The sequence below is a fragment of the Pristiophorus japonicus genome, chromosome 32 (assembly GCF_044704955.1).
Source record: "Pristiophorus japonicus isolate sPriJap1 chromosome 32, sPriJap1.hap1, whole genome shotgun sequence".
Taxonomy (NCBI): domain Eukaryota; kingdom Metazoa; phylum Chordata; class Chondrichthyes; family Pristiophoridae; genus Pristiophorus; species Pristiophorus japonicus.
The window spans coordinates 7,402,873-7,429,297 of NC_092008.1; the positions used below are offsets into that span (position 1 = coordinate 7,402,873).

A 26,425-nucleotide genomic window follows, 5' to 3' on the forward strand; every position below is an offset into this window, starting at 1 on the left:
ATTATGCCTTTAGACATCTCCAGGCCATCATGCTCGATCAAAAGAAGCCCTGCCATTAATATAGAACCCTGATTGAAAGGGGTTAACTGAAACTGGTTGTTCACTTACTGTAATTAATGTCAGTCTCCACGGGGTAACAGAAACTGTTGGTTCAGTGACTGTACCTAATGTCAGTCTCCACAGAGACTAATTGTATCAGTGCAGGTTTTACTTGTTCTATTAAAAAAGGACTCCTTTCAATGTGTTTTCCCATAGTGTCAGTGTGAGCATCCCCTCCAGCACTATCAGGGGTTTGCATGCTGCTCCACAGAAAGGGAGACAGAATCTGAAAAAACTGGATTGGAATGATACAGCAATGGATCGGAATCTGAAAACAGTGCATTGGAATATTACAACGATGGACAGGAGTTTCATCTTGCTTTTTAACTATCTTTTTGCAAATTATGATAGATTGCCATTAGAATTGCGAATCAGTGGTGTACTTCAGACTATTGAATACCTTTACTATCCGCTCCTTGCTGCTGTTGGTGTTCCTGGTAAGTCTCTGTGCCCAACTGTTAATTCTGCAAACCTTTGCTAACTGTATCACTGTTCTTGTAATTTACTCACCCCTCTTTGCTGCTATTGGTGTCCCTGGTAATTCTCTATAACCGAATATTAGATTTGTAAACCATGATTAACTGTATTACTGTGTGTGTCATTTAAATCTTGGAGCACCCAAGTCATTGCCTTCAGTCCTCGTCACAAACTCGGTATTCTATCAAACAACTCAGCCCCCTCACTGGCAAATGTCTGAGTCTGAACGAGACTGTTCAAAACCTGAGCGATCTATTTGAACCTGAGCAGAGTTCCGAACTCATATCATATGAAAGCAAAACAATGCAGATGCTGGAACCTGAAATACGAACAGAAAAGGCTGGAAATCTCAGCGGGTCAGGCAGCATCTGTGGAGTGAAGCAGATGTAACATATCAGTTCGTTCACCCTTCGTCAGAAGTGGCAAATGTTCAAAATGATCAAATTGTTAAGGATCACTGAAAGGAGGAGGGAAGGAAAGAACAAAATGGATGATCTGTAATGGGGTGGAAGACAGGAGAGATTTGAGAGACCAAAGGCATGATGGGCCAACTTGAGATGATAGTATCGGAAGTTAGAAAAAGATTAGCTGAGATAGAATGCAAAGGGGAGGATAATTATAAGCTGCCGTGGGAAACAAAGTGAGAGAAAAAATATATCAGAGTACAATATGGGTAAAGGTTAATCTCTAAAATTGTTGAACTCGATTTTGAATCCAGAGGGCATAACAGTTCTTAAAGGAAAGGTGAGGTTCCTTGAACTTGCATTGAACTTCATTGGAACAGTGCAAGAGTCAGAGGATGGACATATCAGGGTGGGACTGGAGTCGAGAATTAAAGTGACAAGCGAATGGTTGTTTGGGGTCACACATACCGACTGAACGAAGGTGTTCTAAAAAGCAGTCACCCAATTTGCATGTGGTCTCCCCAATATTGCGGGGACCATATCGTGAGCAGCAAATATTGTTTACTAAATTGAAAGAAGTACAAATCGCTGTTTCACCTGGAAGGAATATTTGGGGCACTGGACAATAGGAAGGAAAGAGATAAGATGGCAGGTATTGCATCTCCTGTGCTTGCACGGGAATGTACCATGGGAAGAGGAGGCGGTGCTTGACGTGATTGTGGAATGGACCAGGGTGTTGCGGATGGAGCAATCCCTTCGGAATGCTGAGAGTGGGAGGGGAAGATGTGATTGGTGGTGGGTCACGCTGGAGCTAGCAGAAATGGTGGAGGATGATCCCTTGAACGTGGAGGCTGGTGGGGTGAAAGGTGAGGACGAAGGGAGACCTGTCATGGTTCTAAGAGAGAGGGGAAGGTTCCAAGAGGGAGGGGAAAGTGTGTGAGCAGAGGTCCACGAAGTAGAATAGGCATGGTAGAGAGCCATGTTATCCATGGGGAATGGGAATCCTTGGTTGAGAAAAGAACGAAGATATTTCAGAGGCAATAGTTTGGAAGGTGGCATCGTCAGAGCAGATGCGATGCAGATCGAGCAACTGGGAGAATGGAATGGAGTCCTTACAGGATTCCAGGTGGGTGGAAGTGTAGTCCAGGTAGCTGTGGGAGTCAGTGGGCTTAAAGTCAATGTTTGTCAATAGTCTATCACCAGAAATGGAGACAGAGAAGTCGAGGAATGGAACGGAAGGGTCGGAGGTGGATCATGTTATGCTGAGGGAAGGGTGGAAATTGGATGCAAAGTGAACAAAATGTTCAAGTTTAGGGCGAGAGCAGGAAAAGGTATGGATACAGTCATCAATCTATCGGAAAACCTTGGTGTGGGAGGGGACCGGATTTGGAGTGGAAAAAATATTCCACATCTTCCGTGAACAGAAGGCATAGCAAGGACCCATGCAGGTTCGCGTAGCAACACCTTTAATTTGGAGGAATTGAAGGGAGTTAAAGACGAACTGTTCAAGATGACAACAAGTTCAGTCAGGTGGAAGAGGGTATTGGTGGTGGGGAACTGATTGGGCCGCTGCTTGAGGAAGGAGCAGAGCGCCCTCAGGCCATGCTGGTGGGCGATGGACATGCAGAGGGATTGGACGTCCATGGTGAAAAGGAGATGGTTGCTGCCACAAAACTGGAAACTGTTAAAGTGACAGAGGGCATCGAAGGAGTCGCAAATGTCGATGAGAAGAGGGAGCAAAGGGGGAAAAAGTAGAGTCGACAAAGGAAGCAATCCATTCCATGGGTCTAGAACAGCTGCAACGATGCGTCTATCGGGTAAGTCCTGTTTGTGGATCTCGGGAAAGAGGTAGAACTGGGCTGAGCGGGTTTGGGGAACTATGAGGTTGCTGGCTGTGGAGGTAAGGTTCCAGATGAGATGAGGTCAGTGACGGACTGGTAAATGGTGGCTTGATGTTCGGTAGTGGGGTCATGGTGCAGGAATAGGTAGGATGAGGTGTCAGAGATTACGAGATCAGCCTCTGCAAGATAGAGGTCGGTTCACCAAACAGCAGCACCGCCACCCTTGTCAGTGATAGTGAGTAAGATAGCTGTAGACTGCAGGACGATATCAATGGACTTGTCAGGTTGGCAAAGCAGTGGCACATGGAATTCAATCTGGAGAAGTGAGAGGTAATACATTTGGGGAATGCTCACAAGGCAAGGGAATACACAGTAAATGGTAGGATACTGAGAAATGCAGAGGAACAACGGGACCATGTTGTGCATCCCACAGATCCCTGAAGGTACCAGGACAGGCAGATCAGGTGTTTAAGATGACCTATGGAATGCTTGCCTTTATTAGCCGAGCCAAGGATATAAGAGCAGATAGATTATGCTAGAACTGTAAAAATCATTAGTTCGGCCACAGCTTCAATTCTTGCGTACAATTCTTGTCAGAGCATTACAGGAAATATGTGCTTGAACTGGAGAGAGTACAGACGAGAATTAAAAGGATTTTGACAAAACTAGAAAATTATATCTATGAGCAAATATTGGACAGGCTGGCGCTGTTTTCTTTGGAACAGAGGAGTGTGAGGGGAATCTTCATTGAGGTGTACACAATGATGAAGGGCCGACGTATAGTGGATTGGAAGGAGCAATTTCCAGTAACAGCGAGGTCAGTAACCAGTGGCCATATATTTAAGGTAATTGATAGAAAGATTAGAAGGGAGTTGAGCAGATTTTATATTACCAAGTGTGTGGTGTGGGTCTGGAAATCACTGCCTGAAATGATGGTGGAGGCAGATAATCTTATTACATTTAAAAAGTTCTTGTATAGTCATTTGAAGTGCGGTAACCTGCAAGGGTATGAACCAAAACCCCTGAACCGTTATTAGGTTGATAACTCTTCGTCGACAGTGGCAGACTTGAAGGGCCGAATGGCCTCGTTCTGTGCTGTAAATTTCTATGATTCTATTAATTCTCACATCCCACGTGCCATTCTGGTAGCATCCTCTGCACCCACTCTTATCCTTGACATCATTGATAATATGTCCTTCTCAGAATTAGACGGAACACTCCAGCTGGGGCCGAGCAAATGATTTCTAAAAGGTTGATGTTCGGTAGTGGATTTGTGTTACACCATGTCTCTGTTTTAAAGCCAAGAACTCCGTATGCTTTTTTAACAGCTATCGCAACGTGTCCTAGCACCTTCAAATATTTCTGTAGGGATTCCCCATGTCTCTCTGATCTTGTACCCACTTTAAACTTTTACCGTTTAGTTTAGTTTGCTTCTGCTCATATTTCCTACCAAAATCTATCACTTCACACTTTTCTGTGCCAAATTGCATCTGCCATGTGTCTGCCCAATTCAACAGTCTGTCTGTGACTTCCTGAAATTCAGAATCATTGATTTTATTCTCATTTTATTATTGGATTTATTTACTTGCAGACTAGGTGTGATGCTGTTACAGCCGGTGTTAATTGCACATGCATAGTTACCCATGAGAAAATGGCTGGCGTTCATCTAGAGCTGCTGCAGTCCATGTGGTGAAGGTGCTCACACAATGCTGATGCTGAAGGAATTTCACGATTTTGAACTAGTGACGATGAAGGAACGACGCGAGATTTGAAGCATATGGTAGCATAGTGCTTATGATGCTTGACTAGTAATCCAGATACATGGATGAATGAATCAGAGTAATCACATACTCGGGGGAATTTTAATTAAATTAAATAAACAAATCAGGATTAAAAAGCAATATCAGTCATGGTAACCATGAAACTAATGGATTGTAGTAAAAAAAAACGATCTGATTCACTAACGTCCTTTTGGGAAGGAAATGTGCTGTCTTTACCCATTCTGACCAAAATGTGACTCCAGACCACAGTAATGTGCTTGACTCTGAAATGGTCGAGCAAGCCATTCAATTGTATAAGGTGGCTCACCACCATCTTCTCAAAGGCAATTAGGGATAGGCAAAAAATGCTGGTCTTGCCAGTGATGCCCTCATCCCAAGAATGGATTTAAGGAAAAGTCGATGTCTGGATGATGTGTGACTTTGAGGGGAGAATTAGAGTCGGTGTTGTTTTGTGCTGCAGTCCGAGCTGAATTATAGCCCCTCCCGGGTGCCTCATCCCCTTGATGCCAATTGTAAGCATGCAATTGCTGCCTGGGGGCGGGGGGTGAAAAGTATTTATGGTAAAATACTAAACATAAAAAAACTAACGTTTGCATTTTCGGGATGCAAATCCTTTACTGGACATGTGGCAATGAGTTGGGCCTTGAACACGAGGATGAAAAGTTTAAAATCGAGGCATTATCGGACTGGGCACCGTTGTCGGTCACCGAGCAACGGGCGGGGTGGTTGGGTGAGCTAGGCTTGGAGTGAGTTAGGACACGGGCAGCAGAGTGTTGGCTGAGACAGAAATAGTTATCATTACTTTTAGATTTAACTCACATCTCCCCACACCTGGAACAATTTACCTCGGAGGATAACAAATGACTGTGAATTGGTTTCAAGCCAAGCCTTTGAGAGGCAAAATCTTAGTCCAATTAATCAGCACGCTGTGATGTTCGATATCTGCCGAGGTCTGCAGACAAGGACGGAGACATTTGTCCGGGCAGTGGAGCTAAACGGGCGGTATCTGATCGGGCGCCCGTTACACTCAGCACCGGATATTTAGTTGTACTGCAGTGAATGACGGATTTCTAGGCATAGGTCTTCAATTATCAACACTATTTTCCAGCAAAGGTGTCTTCGCAACTCTGTGAAGCCACTTCTGTGTCACAGAACTAATCTCAGTAATTCTGCACCATCGACACACCTGTCGTCCCAAAATCCATCGTCCTCTTTAAAAAAAAAACATTACGGCTCCACTCGAGATAAGGTTCTCATTGTATAACATGCAATGTGCCTCAAAACAGGAGGGCGGACAAACAGTCAGTAATTGTACAACATGCAGTGAGCCCCTAAACAGCAGGGCGGAGTGACACAGAAACACTGTCACTGTCGTTTTAAAGATAAAGGACAAGTCACATTTGATTTTTAAAGAGACAGAACCAGTAATACGGATTTTTACACAAGTCATACAGGCTTTGTATAGGGACAGGACCAGTCTCACAGGCTTTTAAACGAGACAGGACCTGTCACACAGGCTTTTTTAAAGAAGGGCTAGTCACACAGGCTTTTTGCTGAGACAGTACCAGTCACACAGGCTGTTTAACGAGCCAGGAGCAGTGACATAGGCGCTTTAAAGAGACAGGACACGTCTCTACAATTATACAGGGCATTTGTGATACCACACTTGGTAAACATAAGAACATAAGAAATAGGAACAGGAGTAGGCCAATCGACCCTTCGAGCCTGCTCCGCCAATTAATACGATCAGGGCTGATCCGATGATGGAATCAGTTCCACTTCCCTTCCCGCTCCCCATAACCCCTTATTCACTTATCGTTTAAGAAATTATATATCTCTGTCTTAAATGTATTGAATGTCCCGGCATCCGCAGCTCTCTAAGGCAGCGAATTCCACAAATTTGCAACCCGCTGAGAGAAGAAATTCCTCCTCATCTCAGTTTAAATTGCACGGCCCCTTATTCTAAGACCATGCCCCCTAGTTATAGTCTCCCCCATCAGTGGAAACATCCTCTCTGCATCCACCTTGTCAAGCCCCCTCATAATCTTATGCATTTCGATAAGATCACCTCTCTTTCTTCTGAATTCCAATGAGTAGAGGCCCAACCTACTCAACCTTTCCTTATAAGTGAACCCCCTCATCTCCGGAATCAACCTAGTGAACCTTCTCTGAACTGCCTCCAAAGCAATTATATTCTTTCATAAATATGGAAACCAAAACTGCACGCAGTATTCCAAGCGTGGCGTCACCAAAACCCTGTGGAACTGTAGCAAGACTTCCCTGCTTTTATAATCCATCAACTTTGCAATAAAGCCGAGATTTCTTTGGCATTCCTCATCACTTGCTTTGGTTGCATACTAACCTTTGCTGTTTCATGCACAAGTAACGCCAGATCCCGCTGTATTGCAGCACTTTGCATTTTTTCTCCATTTAAATACTAACTTTCTTGTGACATTTTTCTGCCTCAACACTTTCCAACATTATACCAAATCTGCCAAATGTGTGCCCACTCACTTAGCCTGTCTATGTCCTTTGGCAGATTTTTTGAATCCTGCTCACACATTGCTTTTCCTCCCATCTTTATATCATCAGCATATTTGGATATATTACACTCGGTCCTTTCTTCGAAGCAGTTAATATAGAGTGTAAATAGTTGGGTTCCCAGCACTGATCCCTGCAGCACCCCATTAGTTGCTGATTGCCAACCCGAGAATTAACCAATTATCCCGACTCTCTGTTTTCATTTAATTAGCCAATCCTCTATCCTTGCTACTCTATTACCCGCAACAACGTGAACTTTTAGCTTGTGCAGTAACCTTTTATTTGGCACCTTGTCAAATTCCTTCTCGAAATCCAAATACACCACACCCACTGATTCCCCGTTATCCACCCAGTTCGTTACATCCTCAAATAATTCCAGCAAATTTGTCAGACATGAGTTCCCTTTCATAAATCCATGCGAACTCTGTCTGACCAAATTATGCTTTTAAAATGTCCCGCTACTGCTTGATTAATAATGGATTCCAACATTTTCCCAGCCACAGATGTTAGGCTAACTGGTCTATAGTTTCCTGCTTTTTGTCTGCCTCCTTTTTTAAAAAGGGGCGTTACATTTGCAGTTTTTCAATCTGCTGGGACGTCCCCAGAATCCAGGTGATTTTTCTAAATTACAACCAATGCATCCACTATCCCTGCCACTACTTCTCTGAAGACCCGAGGATGCAAGCAATCAGGTCCAGGGGTTTTATCCGCCTTTATTCCTATTATCTTACTGAGTACCACCTCCTCAGTGATTGTGATTGTGTAAAGTTCCTCCAACCCCATTTGCCCCTTGACTATCCACTGTTGGGAATTTGTTTGTATCCTCTACCGTAAAGACTGATACAAAATATTTGTTAATAGTTTCTGCCTTGTCCATGTTCCCCATTACTAATTCCCCAGTCTCATACTCTAAGGGACCCGGATTACCTTTAGCCACTCTTTTTCTTTTTATCTACCTGTAGAAATTCTTGCTATCTGTTTATATTTAGTGCTAGTTTAATTTAGTTATCTATCATCCCTTTCTCATTCGTTTTATTGTCATTCTTTGCTGATTTTTGAAAGCTTCCCAATATTCTGTCCTCTCACTAGTTTTGGCCACTTTGTATGCCTTTGTTTTTAATTGGATACCGTCCTTTATTTCTTTAGTTAAACACAGATGGCTCGCTTTTCTTTTACACCCTTTTCTTCTCACTGGAATATATTTTTCTTGAGAGTTGTGAAATATCTCCTTATATTTATGACACTGTTTATCAACCGTCCTAAACTTTAATCTATTTCCCCAGTCCAATTTAGCCAACTCTGGTGTAATGTGTCCTTGTCTGGTCACCTTACCTAAGTGAAGTGAAGGTTCATTAGATTGGAACCTGGCATGAGGGCATTGTCCAATGTGAAGCGTTTGAGTAGATTAGGCCTATATTTCATAGAGTTTAGAAGAATGAGTGGTAATCTAATTGAAAAATATATAACCCGTAACAGTCTTGACAGGGTTAATGCTGGGCAATCTAAAACACGGGGTCACAGTCTCAGAAGAATGGCTCGGTCATTTAGGATTAAAATAAGGAGATATCTTTTCACTCAAATGGTTGTGAATCTTTGGAATTTTCTATCCCAGAGGCATGTGGATGCTGAGTTTTTGAGTACATTCCTGACAGAGTTCGATATATTTTTGGCAACTAGGAGAATTACGGGATATGAGGATAGTGCCAGAAAGTGGAGTTGTGTTAGAAGATTAGCCATGATCTTGAATGGCAGAGCAGGCAGAATGTGTCAAATGGGCTAGGGGCAGCACGGCCTGACTGCACTGCAATTTGTGTGTGCACTAGGTCCATGCAGCAGAGCAGGTCTCCAGTTGGCCTGGTTAACCCTTGCCACTGGTTAAAGACCTAGGTCTGTCAAGCCCGTGTGATGGCTGATGTGCCACGGTCATCACACGTTAAAACATCCACGCACAGGCATCTTCCACCCCTGGAGTTCAGGACTGGAACATCGGGTGCTGCATTGAAACATCTATGAATTTCAGCCTTCTGCTGTGGAAGCAAGTCATCCTCGTTTTCGGGACGACCTATGATGATGACTCCAGATCGTATTTCGTATCTTCTTCTGCCGCACAGGCGAGAAAAGCGATAGGACAAGTCACACATGTCTTTTGAAAGAGACAAGAGCCGTCACACATGCATTTACGGAGAATAAACTCTAAAAACACGGGCTTGAAATTCGTCTCCTGATTCTGATCACCTCTTTCAAATCTCCTCCCAATCTTCTCTGTGCCAAGGAGAACAACCTCAGCTTCTCCAGTCTACCCATGAAACTCAAATCCTCTAAGGGGGCCGCACAGAACAGATAGTTTTGGATCGGTAATTCAGAGCGTAAATTCTAGGCCCTCATATAGTTCTTACAGATTATTCGACCATTAATGTTCATTCACAGATACCAATCTTGTCATGAATATGACACTTTAGAAACTCTTATCTTGCAGACTCCTTTTAATATATTTAATTGTCCATAGTATTGTGAAATATTTAATATGAAATAGTAGGGTTTTACCCACATGTCCTAAGAATGTCTACAGATAGCAATCCATAACGTAACTGTGTGCTTTAAGTGCTGGAGACACTTGGTGGAGTCATGAGTCACTGCAGAATACCCAGCCTCTGGCCTGCTGTAGTCGCCACAACATTCATGTGGCTGGTCCAGTTAAGTTTCTGATTAATGGCGACCCTGAGGATTTTGATGGTGGAGCATTCGGGGATGAATTTTCCCGTGGACGAAGTTAGACTATCGCTTGTTGGAGGTGGTCATCGTCTGCCGCTTGTGTGGAGAGAATTTATCATAGACATCAGGGATGAGGATTTCAGTTATGTGGGGAGACGAGAGACGCTGGGTTTGGTTTACTTATAGTAGAGACGTTCAGAGGGAGATTGAATAGAAGTGTTCAAAATTATGAGGGTTTGCTCCAATGGCCACAATGTCATGAGCAAAGTTACACTGGTATAAGATTATTGGTAAATTAAACATAGAATCATAGAATGGTTAGCGCACAGGAGGAATCCATTCTTCCCCTCAAGCCCGTGCTGGCTCTGTGCATTCTTGATTACAACCACTTGCTGCATAAATAGTGTTTCCTCATGTCGCCTTTGATTCTTCTGACATTCACCTTAAATATTTTTTACACAGTGAGTGGTTAGGATCTGGAATGCGCTGCTTCAAATGATAGTGGAGGTAGATTAAATCGTGGCTTTCAAAAGGGAATCGGGTAACTACTTGAAATAAAATGAATCAGGGCTACGGGGAGAGGGCGGGGGATTGGGACGACCTGAAGTGCTACTGAACAGAGCTAGCACGGGTTCGGGGGCCGAATTACATCCTTCTGTGCTGTAAACATTCTATGATTCTCCAAATATTTACTATCCCATCCTTGATATTGTTGGTGTTACTAGTAAGTATGTCAGTCCCTATATTATTTCTATAAACCATGTTACACTATAATATTATTCTTACTATTACCCGTGGGATACTCTCTTATTAATGGTACACTGTGGCTCTAGTTACTGCTTCTTTCTTACAACATGGGTTGTAGTTTAAAATTACTGGAACATCCTTGCTTCTGTTTGTGTCCCTGCTAAGTCTATTTACACAGCAATGTTGCTATAAATAATGTTTATTGTGTTTCTCTCCTTGTCATTCCCAATCCCATCCACGCTGCTGTCGGTTATCGATTCTGAACGTTGTTCAATGTTACCAAGATTCAAATGTTCTATATTTAACTCAGCCGACTATATTGGTCTAGACTCTTTATTTAACGAATTACAGCCTGTTTTCTGCACTCAAAATGTGTAACAGATCAGAATAATGTTGTCTTGGTTCATAAGATTTTTCACCTAATGATGACAGGGCATGGAACTGAAACATTAACTCTGTTTCTCTCTCCACCGATGCTGCGTGACATGCTGAGAATTTCCAAAATGTCCTGTTTCCATTTCAGATTTCCAGCAACCGCACTATATTGCAGTTGTTTTCACCCAATGTTCGGTATGGTTATTTACACAGAGTCACAGGGAAATTTGCTAGCAGATCATAGGCACAGGTTTACATGTCTGAAATATCCGCTAATCATTCAGTTCCAGTCAGTGTCTCCTGTCCCACCATCTCCAGTTCTGCATTAGTGGCATTGCTTCTAATGGCTGGAACAGGATAACGAGGATCAATTACATTGTCATAAAATCTTCATTCGGCCTTATTTCAATACTTTTATTTCCAATCCATGATTTTACTTTACAATTGTATCCCCTGTCCGTCTTTCACAGTTTAATCGATCGCTCAGTGAGGCCCAGAGTGATGCTCTGTTGACTTCTGCTGCACTTCAAAATACACAATCCCTGCAGATTTTAACTGAAGTACTGAGGATAAGAAAGTACGTTCATATTTTCTCGTCTAATATTCTCTGAACACGTGAACACCAACAGGTGAAAAAGTACATGGATAAATCTTCCATTTGACTTCAGATACTTTACAAAATCGTTTGGCGGCTCTTTGCCTGTGAGATAAGACATCTGATTTTGATGTGAATAAATGCATTTAATGGCGCATTATCAACGATATCTACTTATTACAATTCATGTCTATTCTTTGCAATGTAATTTGGGAAATCTTCCCTTCAGTCAGGTACAATTTGAGTATTTCAACAAAAATGCCGAAAGCTCAAACTTCAACACCTTCTTACAACTAGTTATATTTATAACTGAAGTGCGCTAGCATTTATTATCTTAGCATTGTCAAATTACATCCATATATTTTAAATACAATTGTCTGTAATTATTGCACGCCAAGTTTGCAGTTTCTGCATTTTGCTGTTGCATTCATTTTCTGTTCTAAGTATAATGAATATTCTAACCAGGAGCAGGTATCCCAGCTGGATTTCCCCCTCCCTAACACAGTGGGACAGAAGCGAACTGCACCGCTCAACTGGTCCCGGGACATCAAGGCTTCATGGGAGATTCGGGTCCTTTGCGTTCCTGGGACCTCGGGCGGTGCTTTTGCCTGCTGGGCTAAAGGTAGATCTATCATATAATCTCTAACTGATCAAACGTCTGTTAGTTTCATGTTACGTTTATCGCTATTTCCTTTATTGATGCCACAATAAACCCTGTATTCCGCTCCACGGGTAATATACTTGACGATATCGATTAATAATGGTAATGCATTACAGACATCACCCCAAATCTAATTAAACTGTTGCTCTTGCTCCCAACCTGATATATAATTTTCCTGCTTTTTTTCCCCTCCCTCACAGTGAACTTAGTGACGATTGTGATCCTGTCTCGGGGAAAGTGCGGTCTCTCCAAATGTGTAACTCGGTTCCTGGTGGCCATGGCAGTGGCCGATCTACTGGTCGTTATCCTCGATCTGATATTGAGGCACATTCCGGTTGTTTATTGGCGGCAGTTTCAATTTGTACGGTCCCTCCCCGTGTGTAATATCCACGCCGTCCTGCTGTATGCAGTCACAGACTGTTCTGTCTGGTTCACCGTCACTTTCACCTTTGATCGATTTGTGGCCATTTGTTGTCAGAAGCTGAAAACTAAATATTGCACCAAGAAAACAGCGGCTGTGGTTCTGGGAACAGTGACTGTACTGAGCGGTTTAAAAAACATTTTCTGGTATTTTATGCTGAACCGTTGGTATTTGCTTGTGAACGTCCCCTGGTTTTGTGTTGTATCAGTGGCTGTTCTGTATTCGCCGGTCTGGACAGCAATCGAGTTCCTACATAATATCCTAACCCCGGGTGTCCCGTTTGTTCTGATTCTGCTGCTCAATGCAGTCACCGTCAGACATATTTTAGTGGCCAGCAGAGCCCGCAGGAGACTCCGGGGTCCCAGCAGTGGGGAGAGGCCCAGAGACCCAGAGATGGCGAGCCGCAAAAAATCGATAATTTCACTGTTTGTTATCTCCGGAAATTTCATCCTGTTATGGGCGGTATTTATGTTGTATTCTATATATTACCGGATGTGGTGGTTCGGGTATAAGTCTGTCAATATACCTGATTATGTCAGTGCACTTGGATTCATGCTGCAGATGCTGAGTTGCTGCACAAACACTGGTATTTATGCCGTGACCCAGGCAAAGTTCAGAGTGCAGCTCAAGAATTTGGCAAAATATCCCTTTACTGTGCTTGTGAAATTCATTAAACGATGAGAAGAAGCAGAGACTTTGGAGCCTCAGACTCCATGTGGTGTGATATTGTTAGCGAGCTGCTCTCCCACGCCCGTCCACTGGGCGAGTGATCCGGGTGAATAATGACAATCGCACACACTACACATGGATCCCTATGAGGGGCCAGTGATTTGGGTGAATATTAACTCACTCACACACTGTCTACACTGGGCTCCCTGTGTGAGGCCTGTGATCCCGGTGAATATTAACACACTCACTCACACACTGTCTACACTGGGCTCCCTGTGTGAGGCCTGTGATCAGGGTGAATATTAACACACTCACTCACACACTGTCTACACTATGCTCCCTCTGTGAGGGATCTGTGATCAGGGTGAATATTAACACACTCGGTGACACACTGTCTACACTGGGCTCCATGTGTGAGGCCTGTGATCAGGGTGAATATTAACACAGTCACTCACACACTGTCTACACTGGGCTCACTGTGATGAGGCCTGAGATCAGGGTGAATATTAACATACTAACTCACACACTGTCTACACTGGGCTCCCTGTGTGAGGCCTGTGATCCCGGTGAATATTAACACACTCACTCACACACTGTCTACACTGGGCTCCCTGTGTGAGGCCTGTGATCAGGGTGAATATTAACACACTCACTCACACACTGTCTACACTGGGCTCGCTCTGTGAGGGATCTGTGATCAGGGTGAATATTAACACACTCGGTGACACACTGTCTACACTGGGCTCCATGTGTGAGGCCTGTGATCAGGGTGAATATTAACACAGTCACTCACACACTGTCTACACTGGGCTCACTGTGATGAGGCCTGAGATCAGGGTGAATATTAACATACTAACTCACACACTGTCTACACTGGGCTCCCTGTGTGAGGCCTGTGATCCCGGTGAATATTAACACACTCACTCACACACTGTCTACACTGGGCTCCCTGTGTGAGGCCTGTGATCCCGGTGAATATTAACACACTCACTCACACACTGTCTACACTGGGCTCCCTGTGTGAGGCCTGTGATCAGGGTGAATATTAACACACTCACTCACGCACGATCTACACTGAGCTCCCTGTGTGAGGCCTGTGAGCCCGGTGAATATTAACACACACACTCACACACTGTCTAAACTGGGTCCCTGTGTGAAGCCTGTGATCATGATGAATATTTACACACTCACTCACACATAGTCTACATTGGTCTCCGTGTGTGAGACATGTGATCAGGATGAATATTAACACACTCACTGCACACTTTCTACACTGGGCTCCCTGTGTGAAGCCTGTGATCATGGTGAAAATTTACACACTCGGTGACACACTGTCTACACTGGGCTCCATGTGTGAGGCCTGTGATCAGGGTGAATATTAACACAGTCACTCACACACTGTCTACACTGGGCTCACTGTGATGAGGCCTGAGATCAGGGTGAATATTAACACACTAACTCACACACTGTCTACACTGGGCTCCCTGTGTGAGGCCTGTGATCCCGGTGAATATTAACACACTGACTCACACACTGTCTACACTGGGCTCCCTGTGTGAGGCCTGTGATCAGGGTGAATATTAACACACTCACTCACGCACTATCTACACTGAGCTCCCTGTGTGAGGCCTGTGAGCCAGGTGAATATTAACACACTCACTTACACACTGTCTAAACTGGGTCCCTGTGTGAAGCCTGTGATCATGGTGAATATTTACACACTCACTCACACACAGTCTACACTGGGCTCCGTGTGTGAGACATGTGATCAGGATGAATATTGACACATTCACTCATACACTGTCTACACTGGGCTCCCTGTCTGAGGCCTGTGATCAGGGTGAATATTAACACACTCACTACACACTGTCTGCACTGGGCTCCCTTTGTGAGGTCTGTGATCAGAGTGAATATTAACACACTCACTCACACACTGTCTACACTGCATTCGCTGTGTGGGGCCAGTGATCAGGGTGAATATTAATATGCTCACTCACACACTGTCTACACTACGTTCGCTGTGTGGGGCCAGTGATCAGGGTGAATATTAACATGCTCACTCACACACTGTCGACACTGGACTCACTGAGAGTGGCAGTGATCCGAGTGAATAACAAAATGCTCATTCACACACTGTCTAATTGGGCTCGCTGTGAGCAGCCAGTGATCCGGGTGAATATTAATAGGCTTACTCGAACACACTTTACACTGGACTCCCGGTGGGGGATGCAGATGAATATTAACACACTCCCTCTCACACCCTCTACACCAGCTTCCTTCGAGGGTTCGGTAATCAGTGTGAATATTAACACACTCACCCACACAGTTTTTCCACTGGACTCACATTGACGGACCAGTGATCCGGGTGAATTTTAATAAGCTCAGTCAAACAGCGCCTACACTGGGCTCCCAATTACTGACCAGTGATCCACGTGAATATTAACAGGCTCACGGATACATTGTGTACACTGGGCTCACTGTGAGGCACCAGTGATCCAGCTAATGTTAACTCGCTCACTCACACAATCTACACTGGGCTCCCTGTGACGGGCCAGTGCTCCTGGTGAATATTAACACACTAACTCACATATTGTGTATACTGGTCTCCCAGTGAATACTGCTGATCCAGCTAATATTAACACGCTCACTCACACTGTCTGCTCTGGGCTCCCTGTGACAGGCCCAGTGCTCCTGCTGTATTTTAACTAACTCACTCACACAATGTCTACACTGGGCTCCCTATGAGGGGGCAGTGATCTAGGTGAATATTAAGAGGCCCACATAAACAAAGTTTACATTTGGCACGCTGTGAGGGGCCAGTGATCATGGTGAATGACAACACGTTCACTTACACACTGTGTACACTGGGCACCGTGTGAGGTGCCAGTGATCCGGGGGAGTACAATCACACTCATTAACACTCTGTCTACACCAGCTCCCCTGCGAGTAGGCAGTGATCTGGAAGAATTTTAACACACTTCCTCATACATTATCTATATTGGGCTCTCTGTGTGGGGCCAGTGTTACGAATTAATATTAACACACTCACTCACACACTGTCCACACTGAGCTCCCTGTGTGAGGTCTGTGATCAGGGTGAATATTAACACACTCACTCACACACTGTCTACACTGGGCTCCTTGTGTGAGGCCTTCGATCAGGGTGAATATTAATACACCCACTCACACAGTGTCTACACTGGGCTCGCTGTGTGAGGCCTGTGATCAGGGTGAATATTAACACACTCACTCACACACTGTCTACACTGTGCTCCCTGTGTGTGGCCCTGTGATCAGGGTGAATATTAACACACTCACTCACACGCTGTATACACTAGGCTCCCTGTGTGAGGCCTTCGATCAGGATGAATATTAACACACTCACTCTCACACTGTCTACACTGGGCCCCCTGTGATGAGGCCTGAGATCAGGGTGAATATTAACACACTCACTCACGCACTGTCTACACTGGGCTCCCTCAGACTGGCCAGTGATCCGATTGAATACTAACATGCTCACTCACACACTGTCTGCACTGAGCTCCCTGTGAGGGGCCAGTGATGCGGGTGAATATTAACGCACTAACTCTCACAATGTCTACACCGGCTCCCTTCAAGGGTTCGTTAATCACTGGGAATATTGACACGCTCACCCACACAGTTTTTCCACTCGTCTCCCTTTGAGGGGCCTGTGATCCAGGTGAATATTAACTTGCTCACTCACACATTGTGTACACTGGGCTCACTGTGAGGGGCCAGTGATCAGAGTGAATAATAACACATTCGCTCACGCACTTTCTACACTGTGCTGCCTGTGAGGCATAGACGCATAGAAGCATAGAAGTTAGGTGCAGAATCATGCCATTCGGCCCTTCGAGCCTGCATCGCCATTCAATAGGATCATGTCTGAACATTCAACCTCAGTACCCCTTTCCTGCTTTCTCTCCGTACCCCTTGATCCCTTTGGCTGTAAGGGCCACATCTAACTCCCTTTTGGATACATCTAACGACCTTGTCTCAACAACTTTCTGCTGTAGAGAATTCCACAGTTTAAGCACTCTCTGAGTGAAGAATGTTCTCCTCATCTCGGTCCTAAATGGCTTACCCCTTATTCTTCAACTATGAACCCTGGTTCTGGAACTCGCCCGCAAAGTGAACATTCTTCCTGCCTCTAACCTGTCAGATCCCGTCAGAATTTTATGTTTCTATGAGATCCCTCTAATTCTTCTAAACTCCAGTGGATAAAGGCCCAGTTGATCCAGTCTCTCCTCGTATATCAGTCCTGCCATCCCAGGAATCAGATTGGTGAACCTTCGCTGCACTCCCTCAATAGCAACAGTGTTCTTCCTCAGATTAGGAGACCAAAACTGTGCACAATATTCAAGGTGTGGCCTCACCAAGGCCCCGTACAACTGCAGCAAGACCACCCTGCTGCTATACTCAAATCCCCTCGCTATGTAGGCCAACATACCATTTGCCTTCTTCACTGCTGGTTGTACCTGTATGCCAACTTTCAATGACTGATGTACCATGACACCCAGGTCTCGTTGCACCTCCCCTTTTCCTAATCTGCTGCCATTCAGATAATATTCTGTCTTCACGTTTTTGCCCCCAAAGTGGATAACGTCATATTTATCCACATTCTACTGCATCTGCCATGCATTTGCCCACTCACCTAACCTGTCCAAATCACCCTGCAGCCTCTTAACATCCTCCTCACAGCTCACATCGCCACCTAGTTTAGTGTCATCTGCAAACTTGGAGATATTACACGAATTCCTTCATCTAAATCATTGATGTATATTGCAAAGAGCTGGGGTCCCAGCACTGAGCCCTGCGGCACTCCACTCGTCACTGCCAGCCATTCTGAAAAGGATGCATTTATCCCGACTCTGCTTCCTGTCTGCCAACCAGTTCTCTATCCACGTCAGTAAATTACCCCCAGTACCATGTGCTTTGATTTTGCACACCAATCTCTTGTGTGGGACCTTATCAAAAGCCTTTTGAAAGTCCAAATACACCGCATCCACTGGTTCTACCTTGTCCACTCTGCTAGTTACATCCTCAAAAAATTTCAGAATATTCGTCAAGCATGATTTCTCTTTCATAAACGCATGCTGACTTGGACCGATCCTGTCACTGCTTTCCATATCCAAGTGTGGGCTGGCCTGAGCTGCCCTGGGGCCCTCGCCTCTTCTGAGCCCCAAACTCACGCCTCTCTTGGGCCCCAGTCACTTCCATCTACAAACTCTGGCCACTCCTTCGCACCAACCTGGCCCCGCACTGCAATCAGCGACCTGGCTTTGCAGCCGTCGCCCTCCTGCAGCAGCACGGTCCCGGCCGGCAATACCATCAGCAGGCCGCGCCCATTGGAAGTAGCAGCGTGCGGTGGCCCGGCCCGGAAATCGGTGCGGTCCCGGCCGGCAAGACCATCAGCTAATTGAAAGGTTCAATGATAAATGGAGATTAGAATTCTGAAAGTTGCAGGTCTGATAGATAGAGACCAATGAAAGCGGGTCTGATGTATTGGAATCTGATTGATGGGGTTCTAATAAATGGAGGTTATTAACTTGTTAGATTATGTCTAATACAGGCAACTCTCGATTATTCATACACGGATCTAACTGAGAACCCGCTGCAACGGCACTTTTAAAAACTGTGATTCTGTCTCGTGTACAGCTGCACACGACCATTAAACCCACCCCACACACATTCCTGCGCTGACACACAGCATTATCACTACACACAGAGGAAGGGCTTTATTTTCTAATAAAGTTTAATGCTGTATCGACCTTAAAGGAATCCTTGTAGAGTAACATTTGTACTTATTTTTTACGCAGTTCGGGAGTCAAGCCTATGCACATGGATCACTTCTGAATTCCGATTTATATATTTAGAAAACTTCCAATCAATCTCGTCAATCAAGTTAACTCAGATCTGGACAGTCTGTCCGCTCATACTGCGACCCATCCTCACGTTATCAGATCGAAGGCATTGCTCCCAAATCCGCTCTTTTAAGGCACTGTCCAGATCATCACGCTGGAAGTAAGTTCAGAGGGGCCAAAGATTTATCCAACTCTTCCTCTCTTCCCTGCCGTTTTTCCGTTTACTGACACTTCTGCAACTCTATTCATAGGCAATCAGATCAGCAGACTGTCACTTCGGAACTCCTCTCCAAACATAAAGAAATTGGGATAAATCTTGGTGAATGTGCTCTTGTTTAGTCTGGAGTATCACTGAGGGTGCCGCCAGGCCTCGCGGGTAAGAAAAGCCGAGTCTCATTCGACCTCCAGGACCCAAGCATTCTCGGCAAGTACGTGCACTCGCCCTAGCGGCAAAATTGTTTAGAAGGAATAGCCCGATCCCGGAGGGCCTCAGATAATCGAGAGTTGCCTTGTAGATGAAAATTTGATGATTAGAGGCCTGATAGATAGGAATCTGCTTGATGTGGTCTGATTGCGGCCTGACTGATGGGAGTCTGACTGATAGTTGTCCAATAGGTATGAGCACCGCAGATGGGATCAGATGGATGTGGTTTGATTGAAGTCAACCTGATGACGGGTGTCTGATTGATGGTCATCCAAGAGATGGGCTTAAATGGACGTGACTGTGAAGGATGGCGGTCTTACTAATGCGGGTATTGCAGCTGGGTCTATCTGAATGGGTATCGGTGAGAAAACATAGGAGCACAAGACTAGGATTAGGTCATTTAGCCCATCGAGCCTGTTCTGCCACTCAATGAGATCGTGGCTGATCTGTGCCCAAAATCCTTATAACCACATTTGCCCCATATCCCTGAAAACCTTTGCTTGGTTAGACTTAACATTATCAATTGATCTAACACGAATTGCCGCTTGTGGAAGAGGATCTGATAGCTAGGGTGCGATACGGCTTTGGTTGATGGAGACCCGACTGTTGGAGGTGTTGTTGATGATCGTTTCATAAATGGAGGTTTGATTTCTGTGCGTCTGATTGATGTGGGTGTGATTGATGGGGTCTGTTTGATGTATGTCTGATTGATGGGGGCCTGATTGATGTGGGTGTGATTAGGGTCTAATTGCTGTGATGTGATTGATTGAGCTGCGGTTAATGGGGGTGTGATAGATGCGGATCTGATTGCTGATGTTCTGATTGATCGGGGTTTTATTGATAATAATCTGATAGTCAAAGCTGCTCACTTCTTGCCTCATGTTCCGCCTTGGACACAAAGGACCAATCAGCGCTCAGCACCTTCAAACCTTCAGTGTTTCTGTTTCCACAAGCAACCGCAGCCCTTTATCTCACCGACCAATCAGAGGCCGATTTGACTGAATAGCAGCGTTCTGACCCGCGCGGTATAAATAGCGGGAGCGGCGACACCCGCCACATTTTCTGGAGCTGCGAGAATACACGGAGATCATAGTGAGTGGGCGCGGGGGGAAATGCACAGGGCGACGGTGTTGTACCGAGAGAGAGGGATTCACGGGGAAAGCGAAGCCAGGGGGAGAATGCACTGACACAGCGGGAATGCACTGGAATGCGGGGATCGATGGAGACCGGGATAATCCACGGGAATGAGAGAGATCGTCCCAAAGACGAGCTCCCTCTGACGCTGGAGGTGGAATTCTCAGTTTCAATCCTTGAATGCAGCCCTGAGTCTCCGAGGAGAGGTCGTGCATTGGAACGAGGAAAAAGCCTCCTGAAATTCAAGCACACTTTGTTGTAGATGAGGTAAGGAATTGATTGGGCTCCTGAATGCAGTCACATGACACAGTGAGCTTACACCAAAAACTGAAGGTATAAAACTGGGGAAAAGCCCAGTGAATGACCCGGGCCAGAATTTTGTTCAGTGAAACTCTTTCCTAAATTTATCTTTCTGTAAATGAAGTGCCTGCCAACAGATGTGATTTTGAAGCTGCTTTTTCTGCAACTGAAATCTAACGTATTCTCTTTCCCCCACAGGTTGGCATCAACTACCAGCCCCCGACGGTGGTGCCAGGGGGCGATCTGGCAAAGGTGCAGCGCGCTGTTTGTAAGCTGAGCAACACCACCACCATTTCCTTGGCTTGGACCCGCCTCAACCTCAAATTCGACAAGATGTACGCCAAGCGGGGCTTTGTTCACTGGTACGTGGGAGAGGGGCTGGAGGAAGGGGAGTTCCAGGACGCACGGGAGGACATGGCCTCACTCGAGAAGGATTACGAAGAGGTGCGGGTCGATTCTTCGGATCTCGACAAAAAGGCGGAGGAGGAGGAAGAATAAAATGTATTAATTTAATGAGTAAAAATAGAGTAACTTTAATTCACACTGATGTAATAAATTATAATTAATTAAATTCATTTATTTTGAATGATTTTGGAGTTGTGTCGATGTAAAATGCCAAATACATGACAAGGGATTGAGAACACGGTGTAAAGGAAGAAGGTTGAAGTTAGAAGAGGATTAATGGACCGAGGACAGGGATTAATGCAACTCCACAGGGCTGCAGTCCTGGTGTCACACAGCACTTCAGTCACCAAAACACAGCCTATTGATAGATGGTTGCTCTCATAGATAAAGTATCTGACAGATATAGGCCCGATAAATTGGTGTCTGATTGATGGGGGCCTGTTATATGGGCGCCTGTTGGATGGGCGTCTGCTGGATGGAAAACTGATTGATAGGAATATGATTGACAGTCATTTGATTGATAGTGATCTGATAGATAAGAATCTGATTGATAGTTGTCTGGTAGATGGGAATCTGATTGATTGTGGTCTGATAGATGGGAGTCTCATGAGTATGGTTCATTGATGGGACACGCAGATTTGAATCTGATAATAGGGGATGTGATATGTGGGATGTTATTGAAGGAAATCTGATCGAAGGGGCTCTTATTCATGGTAATCGTTTTTGTTGGGGTTCTTGGTGATAATAATTTGATTAATGGGGGCTGATTGATGGGAATCTGGTTGATGGATGGCTGATAGATTGAGATATCGTATATTTGGGGTCTGATAGATCTGGGTTTGATTCATAGGAATCGGATAGATGGGGTCTGATGGATGGGGATCTTCTGGGTGAGGTTCTGATAGATGCGGGTCTCATTGTTGGGGGTATGATATACAGGGATATGATAAAGGGGATTCTGATTCTAGCGGTTGAGACAGAGGGTAATCTGATTAATGGGCATTTGTTTAATTGGAATCAGATAGATGGGTGCCTGAAAGATGAGCGGTGGTTTAATGGGAAGTTTCTTCATGAGGGCTGATAGAAAGGGACCAGATTGATGGGCATCTGATTGATGGGGTGGATAAATAGTACAATGATAGAAGTTGGTCTGATTGATGGGGGTCTGATTAATAGGAATCTGATTGCGAATCGCATTGATGGGCATCTGTTTGATGGGGTGGATACATAATAATCTAAATAGATGTGGATCTGATTGATGCAGGTCATTGATGGATCTCACAGATTGAGATCTAATATATGGGAATCTGATGGATTCTGATAGATGAGCTTCCAATTAATGAGAGTCGAATTGATGGAAATCTAATTGATAGGGTCTCTGATAAATCGAGTCTAGAATTCTGAAATTTGTGGGTCTGATAGATGGCGAACGATGAAAGGGGGGTCTGATGGATAGGTATCTGCTTGATGCGGTCTGATTGCTGGTTAATGATGGATCTCAAAGGTTGTGATTTGTTTGATGGTGAACTGACTGATGGGAGTCTGACTGATAGGTGTCCAATAGAGATGAGCACCGCAGATGGGATCTGATAGATGTGGTTTGATTGAAGTCAATCTTATGATGGGTGTCTGATTGATGGTCCTCCTATAGATGTGCCCAAATGGACGTGACTGTGAATAATAGCAATCTTACTAATGCGGGTATGGTAGATGGGTCTATTTGAATGTGTATCGATTAGAAAACATAGGAACACAGGACTAGGATGATGTCATTTAGCCCCTCGAGCATATTCCGCCATTCAATAAGATCGTGGCTGATCTGCGTCCTAAATTCTTATATCCACCTTTGTGCCATATCCCTGTATACCTTTGCTTGGTCAGACCTAACATTATCAATTGATCTAACAATAATTGTCGTTTCTGGAAGAGAGTTCCAAATTTATACCATCCTCTGCATGTTGAATGGTTTCCTGGAATCATAGAATTACAGAAACAGAGCAGGACGAGGCTATTCGGCCGGTCGAGCCCGTGCCGGGTCTCTGCAATGGCACTTCAGCCAGTCCCATTCCCCCACCCTTTCCCTGTAGCCCAGCATTCCTTATCCTTCAGCTACTTATCGAAATCCATTTTGAAAGTCGCGATTGAATCTGCCTCCTCCACCCTTTGGGGCAGTGCATTCCAGATCCTAACCACTCGCTGTGTAAAAAAAAGTATTGATCTTATGGCGCCTTTGCTACATCCCCTTCACCCTTAACTTCCTAACTTCACGCAGGAAAGGTCTGGGTTAATTTTCAAATTTGCCCGCTAACCTTAGAGTCTCAAACCAGCGGAAATAACATCTCTCTATCGACTCCCTCAGTCTGTTAATATCTTGAAAACGTCCATCAAATCACCGCGTCACCTTTTAAATTCCAGGGCACATAACATAGGTTTGTATAATCTCTTCTCGTATTTTAAACCTTGGAGACTGGGAATCAATCTGGTGAATCTGCGCTGCACTCCCTTCAAGGCCAATATATCCCACCTAATGTGCGGTGCCCTGAACTGTTCATTGTAATCCAGGTGTGGTCTAAAGATAAGTGTTGGTGTATAACGGCAGGCAAGTGTTGCTGTATGAAGGCAAGTGTTGCTGTATTGCTGTTTAAAGGCAAGTGTTACTGTATAAAGGCAAGTGTTGCTGTATAAAGGCTTTGTATAGCTGTAGCATAACTTCCAGCGCCAGGTATTCTAGTCCTCTAGATAAAACGGCTAGCATTCTGTTAGCCTGTTGGATAGTTTTTTTGTACCTGTCCATGTCATTTTAGTGATAGAAACATAGAAACATAGAAAATAGGTGCAGGAGTAGGCCATCCGGCCCTTCTAGACTACACCGCCATTCAATGAGTTCATGGCTGAACATGCAACTTCAGTACCCCATTCCTGCTTTCTCGCCATACCCCTTGATCCCCCTAGTAGTAAGGACTACATCTAACTCCTTTTTAAATATATTTAGTGAATTGGCCTCAACAACTTTCTGTGGTAGAGAATTTCACAGGTTCACCACTCTCTGGGTGAAGAAGGTTCTCCTCATCTCGGTCGTAAATGGCTTACCCCTTATCCTTAGACTGTGGTTCTGGACTTCCCCAACATTGGGAACATTCTTCCTGCATCTAACCTGTCTAAACCTGTCAAAATTTCAAACGTTTCTATGAGGTCCTCTCTCATTCTTCTGAACTCCAGTGAATACAAGCCCAGTTGATCCAGTCTTTCTTGATAGGTCAGTCCCGCCATCCCGGGAATCAGTCTGGTGAACATTCGCTGCACTCCCTCAATAGCAAGAATGTCCTTCCTCAGGTTAGGAGACCAAAACTGTACACAATACTCCAGGTGTGGCCTCACCAAGGCCCTGTACAACTGTAGCAACACTTCCCTGCCCCTGTACTGAAATCCCCTCGCTATGAAGGCCAACATGCCATTTGCTTTCTTAACCGCCTGCTGTACCTGCATGCCAACCTTCAATGACTGATGTACCATGACACCCAGGTCTCGTTGCACCTCCCCTTTTCCTAATCTGTCACCATTCAGATAATAGCCTGTCTCTCTGTTTTTACCACCAAAGTGGACAACCTCACATTTATCCACATTATACTTCATCTGCCATGCATTTGCCCACTCACCTAACTCATCCAAGTTGCTCTGCAGCCTCATAGCATCCTCCTCGCAGCTCACACTGCCACCCAACTTAGTTTCATCTGCAAATTTGGAGATACAACATTTAATCCCCTCGTCTAAATCATTAATGTACAGTGTAAACAGCTGGGGCCGCAGCACAGAACCTTGCGGTACCCCACTGGTCACCGCCTGCCATTCTGAAAAGTACCCATTTACTCCTACTCTTTGCTTCCTGTCTGACAACCAGTTCTCAATCCATGTCAGCACACAATCCCGAATCCCATGTGCTTTAACTTTGCACATTAATCTCTTGTGTGGAACCTTGTCGAAAGCCTTCTGAAAGTCCAAATATACCACATCAACTGGTTCTCCCTTGTCCACTCTACTGGAAACATCCTGAAAAAAATCCAGAAGATTTGTCAAGCATGATTTCCCTTTCACAAACCCATGCTGACTTGGACCTATCATGTCACCTCTTTCCAAATGCGCTGTTATGACATCCTTAATAATTGATTCCATCATCTTACCCACTACCGATGTCAGGCTGACCGGTCTATAATTCCCTGTTTTCTCTCTCCCTCCTTTTTTAAAAAGTGGGGTTACATTGGCTACCCTCTACTCGATAGGAACTGATCCAGAGTCAATGGAATGTTGGAAAATGACTGTCAGTGCATCCGCTATTTCGAAGGCCACCTCCGTAAGTACTCTGGGATGCAGTCCATCAGGCCCTGGGGATTTATCGGCCTTCAATCCCATCAATTTCCCCAACACAATTTCCCGACTAATAAGGATTTCCCTCAGTTTCTCCTCCTTACTAGACCCTCTGACCCCTTTTATATCCGGAAGGTTGTTAGTGTCCTCCTTAGTGAATAGCGAACCAAAGTACTTGTTCAATTGGTCAGCCATTTCTTTGTTCCCCGTTATGACTTCCACTGATTCTGACTGCAGGGGACCGACGTTTGTCTTTACTAACCTTTTTCTCTTTACATATCTATAGAAACTTTTGCAATCCGTCTTAATGTTCCCTGCAAGCTTCTTCTTGTACTCCATTTTCCCTGCCCTAATCAAACCCTTTGTCCTCCTCTGCTGAGTTCTAAATTTCTCCCAGTCTCCGGGTTCGCTGCTATTTCTGGCCAATTTGTATGCCACTTCCTTGGCTTTAATACTATCCCTGATTTCCCTTGATAGCCACGGTTGAGCCACCTTCCCTTTTTTATTTTTACGCCAGACTGGGATGTGCAATTGTTGTAGTTCATCCATGCGGTCTCCAAATGTCTGCCATTGCCCATCCACAGTCAACCCC

General features: G+C 44.8%; 1 protein-coding gene across 1 annotated transcript; it reads left to right on the forward strand.

Annotated features, from left to right (window-relative positions):
• The first annotated feature begins 325 nt into the window (after nucleotides 1–325).
• On the forward strand, nucleotides 326–13,335 carry LOC139240606 (probable G-protein coupled receptor 139). The gene is made up of 2 exons (XM_070869160.1): nucleotides 326–536; nucleotides 12,434–13,335. The coding sequence occupies exons 1-2, from the start codon at nucleotides 356–358 to the stop codon at nucleotides 13,333–13,335; spliced, it is 1,083 nt and encodes a 360-aa protein (XP_070725261.1). The 5' UTR covers nucleotides 326–355.
• Nucleotides 13,336–26,425: the final 13,090 nt, after the last annotated feature.